We start from the raw sequence: 8,897 nt of genomic DNA on the forward strand, positions 1-8,897 counted from the left end.
GTATCTGTAGCTGATAGTAATGAGTATTCTGATCCTGACTAAATATTTGAGTGCCTTATACCTAAAATTGGTTGATGTATGTGTGTTAAATGAATGATTATTGAAAACCAAGAAAATTTTAGGCATGATGTTAAGAGAATTAGACAGTATTTTGATTGCTCCTCTAAGTAACTGAATAAAAATATGGATGGCTAAAGATTTTAATTGCTATTAGACACAGTCGGTGATAATTAAGCATATGTGAGGTCACACACACACACACACACACACACACACACACACACACACATTTATAGTATCAGAGAGGGGAAACAGGGTTTTCCTTCTTGCATCGACATTTTTTCATTAGATGTGTTGCTAGTTGGTACCACTTTCTCTGCTGTGCTCTCCTATCACCTCATGCTTTGTCCTCTTGTGTGTCACCCCAGTCTGATTGACAGTACTACACAAGCCTGCCTGCCATGGGCTGTCGGGATGTTCACGCAGCCACAGTCCTCTCCTTCCTGTGTGGAATCGCTTCAGTGGCGGGCCTCTTTGCAGGGACTCTGCTTCCCAACTGGAGAAAATTACGACTGATCACATTCAACAGAAACGAGAAGAACCTTACTGTTTACACAGGCTTGTGGGTGAAATGTGTCCGGTACGACGGAAGCAGTGACTGCCTGACGTACGACACTACTTGGTACTCATCGGTTGACCAGCTGGACCTGCGGGTTCTCCAGTTTGCCCTGCCCCTCAGCATCCTGATCGCAATGGGTGCCTTACTGCTCTGCCTAATTGGAATGTGCAACACAGCCTTCAGGTCCTCAGTGCCTAACATCAAACTGGCTAAGTGTCTGGTTAATAGTGCTGGCTGCCATCTGGTGGCTGGGCTGCTGTTTTTTCTGTCAGGTACTGTGAGCCTTTCTCCATCCATCTGGGTCTTCTTTTATAACACCCATCTGAACAAAAAGTTTGAGCCTGTCTTTGCATTTGACTACGCAGTGTATGTCACAATTGCTAGTGCTGGCGGTCTGTTTATGACTTCCCTTCTACTGTTTATTTGGTATTGTGCATGCAAATCTTTGCCATCTCCCTTCTGGCAGCCACTATACTCCCACCCTCCTGGTATGCACACTTACTCACAGCCCTATTCAGCACGTTCCCGCCTCTCCGCCATCGAGATCGACATTCCAGTAGTTTCACACACTCCCTAATGAGGATACAGTGAACTGTTATAAAAAACTTCTTGTAGCCTCACATTATCCTGTGTAAAGAGCCTATCTACATTTTCCTTTGTTTCTGACCAGCCAGTGAAGCCAAATTTGTATGTCTTGGTAGAATGAAGTGCTGCTAGTTTTTATGAGGAGTAAGTTACATTATAATAAGTGAACATTCTTTTTATCTCCCTTATACTGAAAGGATTTTTAACTTGTTGATACCTGATTATTTATGTGGAAAGGACCTTTGTTGCAACAGAGGTATTTAAAGCAACATGGTAAAGAATGATGGCTAAAGAGAAACTGTTGTATACAGTCTTTATGAATATTTCAGATTGTGTATTTTCCTTTTTCTATATTTCCTTAAACTAGAGAAAGAAAGGCAATTTCAAATATCAGAAATTTAATTCAGATAAGAATAATATTTTAACAGTAGTTAGTCTTATCAGCTTAAGGCTGTAACTTTTCTCTTGAGGCTAATTATTTTAAATAGGCTTCAGTATGTTAAAGATTACTTTCTTTTGTGAGTTCCTTATCTTCTACCTCATGCCAGTGTTTAAAAGTAAAATGCATAAGTGATGTCAGAGTATTACTAACATTTTAAATAATATTTAACGTAATTTTTAAAGGTAATTATTCCAGAAGTTATTGGAGTTAAAATATGCCATGAGACAGACAGCTAGGTGCTTCCTTTGAGGCAGAAAAACCTTTTTTCCATATACCATTTATCAAGTGATACTCATGACCATGTATAATCTCTTAGAGGCTAAGCGCAATTAAAAGGTTGTTCAAACCTAATGGTTTTGTTCTCTTTTAGATAATAAAGGGGACAAGGGTCTATTCTTCAGTAACAGCATAAGAGATTTACACTGATGACTGCCATTTGAATACTGGGAGAAGTGTAACCATATTCACCCTTGATTCAGTTTCTGCCCCCATCGTTTATCATTTCCTTGAGAATAGATTCCTGCCTAACACTTTAGAAGTAGGTGCTTTAGAGGATACATGAAAAGAATGTCTGGTCCAATCCAAGAAGAAATTTTAATTTCATAGAGATTAAACCATTATCTGACAGGGAACAGTCTGATTTCATGGGCAGTTGATCTTCTCAATTATAGATGGGTGTATATATATATATATATATATATATATATATATATATATATATATATATATATATATATATATATCCCAATCAGAGATGTGACTTTCCTGACAGACTAATTGTAAAATGCCAGCAATATCCTGGACCCTAGAAATTCACCTAGTAAAATCCAGTGTATCCTAAGGTTATCTACCTTAGCCTACATGCTGTAGTAACATCAGATTCCTCAGAATGGACAAAAGTGGTAGAGAAATAAGTTGTATCCTTTCTACCACTGAGAGTATGATGATGTATTAAGGAAGGACAAGGTTTTAAAATCTCCAATGCAGTTTCAGTGAGATGAAACTGCTAACACTTAGAAATTCAGGGATATTGGGTCTTTAATGAATTTGAGCTGCTTATTTAATTGGTGTAATTCATCATATAGTAGCATTATATATTAAGGATTTTGTTTTATTAACTGCTACAAATTTTACAAACAGTTCTATGGTAAACAGATTATTATATCTCTTTTGCAAATGTGAATATGATTCTGGTATTTCTATATATACATGTAAAATTCCAGCACTTTCTAAAAATTTCAGCACTACTTTATGTAAATAGCAAATCCAGCTTATTGTTTTTAAATGCCATCAGTAGAAAGCATGCAAGGCTGTTTTTTATCTTTTTTTTGTGTGTGGTACTGGGGATGGAACCCAGGGCCTTTCTACCTCCATGCTACACTCCCAGACCTATTTTATATTTTATTTGGAAACTGGATCTCACTAAGTTGCTGAGAACCTAACTAAATAGCTGGGGCTGGCTTCAAACCTTTGATCCTCCTGTCTCAACCTCCCACGTACTGGGATTACAAGCGTGTGCCACCATGCCCAGCTTAAGGCAATGGTTTTTAAATCATACCTTATTTTAATTTTAATTCTTTAAATTTTTCTCAGAAGTAGCTGTGTTTTGACCATTCCAAGACAATGGCAGATGGAATTTTGAAATTTATGCTAATTTTTCCTGTGCTAACCAATTTTAGTCTCTTATCTCAAGGAACTTTTGTTCAGAAGCATCAAGAATTATACCATCTCTTTGTCTTTGTATACACAATGTTAAAGACTCAGCCATTAAGATACTTGATAGTTTTTAATTCATGGAATTGTGACTATAAACATTAAGCTTTCCTGCAAGTCTTTTGGATTCATAATCTATAGCTGAAAATTAGTATTTATTATGGGTTCACTTGGCAAAAGAAACAGCTGTTTCCTTATTGTCTTTTTCTTTTTAGTATTTCAGATTTGCTATCAGTAGCTATTTTTTAAAGCCATCAAAAGAAAGCAAGTATTTGCAGTTCTTTTTAGTCATTCTTGAGCACTCATCAGGCTACCATTGAGATGGGGAATAATTTTGTTGTTAAAATTCTATTAATATTAAAGACCTTTTATAGAAGCCAGCTTGGGAAAACAACCTTGAATGTGGCATGGTACACTAGATTGGTTAATCTAGCCATGGGAAGATAAAAAAAAGAACATAAGTTTACTTGTATATATAGGCTATAATGGATAGTATGTTTGTTGTAAACTACAAGGTAAAACCTCAATAAAAGTGTACTATATTCTTGATGTTTATTAAAAGATGTATTTTTACAAGTTTCTGTTTCTCTTCTTCAGTGGGGTGTGTGTGTGTGTGTGGTGCTAGGGATGAAATCCAAGGGCTTTCTACCTCCGGGCTACACTCCCAGGCCTTTTTTTATATTTTATTTGGAAACAGGGTCTAAGTTGCTGAGAGGCTCACTAAGTAGCTGAGGCTGGCTTTGAACCCACACGATCCTTCTGTCTCAGCCTCCCAAGTACTGGGATTACAAGCATGTGCCACCACGCCCTGCTCTGTTCTTCAGTGTTTTAAGGTGAAATAGTTTGAGAAATGTTTCTCAAGGGTATGTAAATTGGAGAAAACACAGTTTCATTTAAAGTTCTATGTAGTAAAACACAGTTTCATTTAAAGTTCTATGTAGTAGAAACTGGAAAGGCTTTGGGAACATGGAATTTTAATCCAGAAGCATCAAGACGTTTTAAGAGTGGTCCTGGAAGTTCACCAGGGACAGTGAACAGTCCACAAAAATTACCTAATAAATTCACTTCCACAATTTACTTCATCAATGGGCTCTTCTAATGGTCTGTGATCCTGGAGATTGGGAATTCTCAAATCTCTCAAAGCTAAGTAGGGGACTTTTCCTTATTCTTTAAAGCTTGAGGTTATGAGAAGTGATACCCAAGTTACTTCAACATTTTTTTTTTTTTTTTGGTGGTACTGGGGTTCCTGGAAGCCCTTCTACCTCCGGGTTACACTCCCAGACCCATTTTTACATTTTTATTTGGAAACAGGGTCTCCTAAGCCAGCACACGCGGCTGGCTTAGAACCTGCGCGATCCTCCTGTCTCTGCCTCCCAAGCGCGGGGATTACAAGCGTGTGCCACCACGCCCGGCAACTTCAACATTTTTTAAACCTGTGACAAGTTTTTAGCTTGAGATTATAGCCATCTGGAGACATTTCTCACATGTGTTCCTCGCTGAAAGCCACAGCTCTATGATAGTATATTAAATGACATAGACATAGGCCACACAGGAAATCAAGCCATTTCAAGCCAGCTAATTACACTAAAGTATAACAGTCCAGTCTGCCCCTTAGTTCTGCTGGTTCACTGTGGATGCCTACATGCAAGTTATAAGAGACTTATCAACCAGAACAGAAGTGCATATTGCTTGTAGCCATTATTTTTAAATTTTTATTTTATATTTTATTGCATTGTCATCATACATCTTAATGGGGTACAAGATAGAGGCATACATGCACACACCACACATTTAGCCCTTCCTTATTTCTCTCCTCATGCTTAGCTTAGTGATATGTTTGTGAATGTACATCATGTACATTAGGGAATTTCCCTCTGCTTGTAACCATAATCTAAGACCAACTTTTAAAAATGCACTCGGCACAGAACTTGGAAAAAAGACTCGTTCTAGTGCTGGGGCAGGAGGAGTACAAGATGAGTTCAGCACTTCTTGTTCTGCCAGAAAGTGAGGAAATCCTCAAAGAATCATGCAAGCTACACGGCAGCCAGCTTGAAAGCTCTCCTACCAGCCAATTCTGGAAAATCTTGAGCATAAGATAAGAGTAATGAATTATAACGCATTAAAAAATAACCCATGGGATCATACTGATGCAACTAAAGGGAATGAAAGCTAGCTAAAATAAAAGCAATAAGTATAGAAAAATGGTAGAACGAACATTGATAGAATTAAAACTAACTGGTGAAAGTGAGAAATAGAGTCATCTCAAAATACAAAGTGGTTTAATTTCGGAGGAAAAAAATAACATTGTAATGGATCTACTTGTTAAACAAACTTAAGCAAGTCTGACATCACCAGTAACATCATATACCTGATAGGATTCTCTGAGACGCACACCACTGCTTTTGTGGTATATTCACTGACTGCATAGTCTGAATCTGGAACATACACAGGTCACTGATTCTATTTTTTGCTTCTTTATACTGATCTCATACCTCTTCATTTTATAAAGACTTATAATCTTATTTCTAATTTTTTTAATAAAATGACTCGGGAAGGATTTTGAAGAATTTGTATCCGGTCTTTAGTCTGAAAAACACAAAAGGAAAAGTCCTGAAGAAGAGATGTAATCAGTCAAAGAATCATAGGATTGGATGGGATTTTAATTAGCTGTTGTGTTTTCATTAGCAATATCTCAAATCCTAAATCATGCTGATACGTTAGCCCAAGGGGCTCTCCCTGAGCACTCTGGAGGAGCCTTTCCAGAAGAGGATCATTCTCACTGGGTGTCTCCCAGTGAGGTGTCTTCCTGGGTGAGGCCAGGAAGGTTCTGTGTCAGTGCCTTAAGCATGCCAGAACCCTTTAAACTCCACTGCCACACCATGGGACTTGGGAAAAAGCACCTTTATTGCTTGCCTAATATTTATATTCAGATCTGCCATTCACAGGGATTTGGTTTGTTTTGTACTTTGCATGGAAATATGCTAACATTTCTGACTGTCCTATAAAGAAAATTATTCAGCAATTTTGGGGGAAAGAAAGTGAATTTTTAAAATGAAATCCCATGCAACTGGATCTGTGAACAGGAGTCTAGTAGTTATGATTTTGTTGTAATTCATGGTCACCAAAATCCTTTTTAGGAAGATGGAACAGACTTTTTTTTCTAAGATTTGCTTTATTTTTCTAAAGCCCTTATGAAGAGAACAGGTGTGTGTGTGTGTGTGTGTGTGTGTGTGTGTGTGTGTGTGTGTGTGTGATAGGGATTTGTTTTGTACCTATAACCTTTAAGTCACATACTATCATTTTGCAAAATCCAATTGGTAACCAAAGTTAGCCTTTCTCAATGGGAGTTGAGACTACAACGGTTATGAATACCAAGAACAGGATCATCAGGGGCTACCTTCATGGCTAGCTACCACATTTATGATGCCACTCTTTCCATAATACTTGAAATTACTTGAATAAGAAACATGTCCGATTTAGTCACAGAAAAGGGATATTCCCCATTATGTAGTATTGAATGTGAATTCTGTTTTACACTTCAGTCTTGTGATAATTTGTTAATGTCAATAATTACTAAGAGTCTGGGGCATAGTGAAAATATTCTTTTACTCAACATCTGTCCTTCCCTGTGCTGCACCTGGAAGTTTGCCTTTCCTAGCCCTGTATTCTTTGATGTACTCCTGTTTGCACTGCTGCACAAGACCTTCCATTTGGAATTAAAGCAAGAGCTTATACTCTTCTACAGGAATAGCTGCTGAATAATGTTAAGCATGGGAGAGACTAGTCATGGTTACATTTACTAGGATCACTCTGTTGCCTGTGTACAGGGTTGATTCATGAGAGGAAAGGAAACAGAGCAATCTGTAGGGAGACCTATGAAGTAGCTATGTCTGATAGTCCCTACACTGTAAAGTCTTATAATTTTCAACATTTCTTATGATTTCTAATTTTCTCACCAACTAACCTGAAAGTCAGCAAATTAATCTCACTAGATTATTGATATACTGGTAAAATGTTTAACAACCAGCTGTCAAAGAAAAGCCCTAACTTGTAGTCAATTTTGTATCAATTGTACCAACTTCTGGGACTTAAGTATTTCTGCTATGGCTAATTTCAAGCTACCAACATGATGTCAACCACCATGTGATGTGTTGGGAAGAGATGCACACAGCTGGCACTCCACTGCTACCTCTTAATGCAGAAACAGTAGAGAAGCAGATTAGCAGGGTAGGAGCACAAAGGACCAGTTCAGTCAAAGCCCACTTCCACGTGGCCAGCACGGGTGAAGACGCATTCCCAGGCAGCTGCTTACCCCAAAGGAAGGCTGCTAGGCCTTGCAGCAACCTTCTGGACCTTCCCAATCACAAGGTCTTCTGAGAATGCAAGCAAGAAAAGGAGTATGTGAGCCGGGTGTTGTGGCGCACGCTTGTAATCTCTGCACTTGAGAGGCTGGGACAGGAGGATTGTACAGGTTTGAAGGCAGCCTCATCTACTTAGCCTCTAAGCAACTAGTGAGACCCTGTTTCCAAATAAAATATAAAATAGGTCTGGGAGTATAGCCTGGAGGTAGAAAGCCCCTGGGTTCCACCTCAGGAACATACACACACACACAAAAAGGAGTATGTGAAGAGAAGCAAAATGCACTTAAAAATTTAAGTGACTAGGAACAAAGGAGCAAAGTAACTCAAGTAGAAGAAAATAATAAAGAGCAGAAATAGAATACAATAAAAATGAACAATGCCAAGAGCTGTTAGAAAAGATTAACAAACTTGATAAGTCTCTTAGTTAGTTGATTAAGAAAAAGTGAAAATAGCTGGGCATGGTAGCGCACACTTGTAATTCCAGTACTTGAGAGGTTGAGACAGGAGGATCCAGGTTCATGGCTGCCTCAGCTACTTAATGAGGCCCTCTGCAACTTAGTGAGATCCTGTTTCAAAATAAAGAATAAAAAATCAGGCTGAGGATGTAGCTTGGAGGTAGAAGCTCCTGGATTCAACCCCCAGCACCACAAAAAAGAAAGTGAAAGCACAAATATTTCAGGAATGAAACAGGCATTTTTCTGCTTTTGCTACAGATATATTTTGAATTTTACTGGTACATTGCAACTGTACATCATAGGTTCAATGTGATACATATATGCACATAGTTCTTGGTGTATCTTTCACTTAGAATTTCTTTGACACATTTGTTTTATAGGTGTGTATTTTTTTAATGTTTTGAAATTTTCTATTTTTTGTGTTAATATAAAATTTAATTTGCAGCAGATTTAATTCTGCTGCAAAAGTGGTGGTGTGTGACTTAAAGGTTATAGACCATAAACATTGCAGTTTCAGCTTTGTTCTCTTTTCTATCAAGCACTCTCGGGGAGGAACTCAGGCCCCCTGACAACAACCAGCACCAATTCTACAGTCACATAAGAGACACAGCCATCTTGAAATAAATTTTGTCCAACCCCAGGGAAGGTTTAGATTACTACAGCCCTATCCCCAAACACTTAATTACAACCTGATAGAGAAATCCAATCTTGAGGAATAGTTG

The 8,897-nt window shown here is 38.1% G+C and overlaps 1 protein-coding gene across 1 annotated transcript; it reads left to right on the forward strand.

Annotated features, from left to right (window-relative positions):
- Positions 1-461: 461 nt before the first annotated feature.
- On the forward strand, positions 462-1,196 carry CLDN12 (claudin 12; the record flags this gene model as incomplete). Its single annotated transcript, XM_080701197.1, has 1 exon — positions 462-1,196. One exon carries the CDS (start codon positions 462-464, stop codon positions 1,194-1,196), a length of 735 nt encoding a protein of 244 aa, XP_080557323.1.
- Between the last annotated feature and the right edge of the window lie 7,701 nt (positions 1,197-8,897).

The sequence above is a fragment of the Muscardinus avellanarius genome (assembly GCF_963383645.1).
Source record: "Muscardinus avellanarius genome assembly, chromosome: 9".
NCBI lineage: Eukaryota > Metazoa > Chordata > Mammalia > Rodentia > Gliridae > Muscardinus > Muscardinus avellanarius.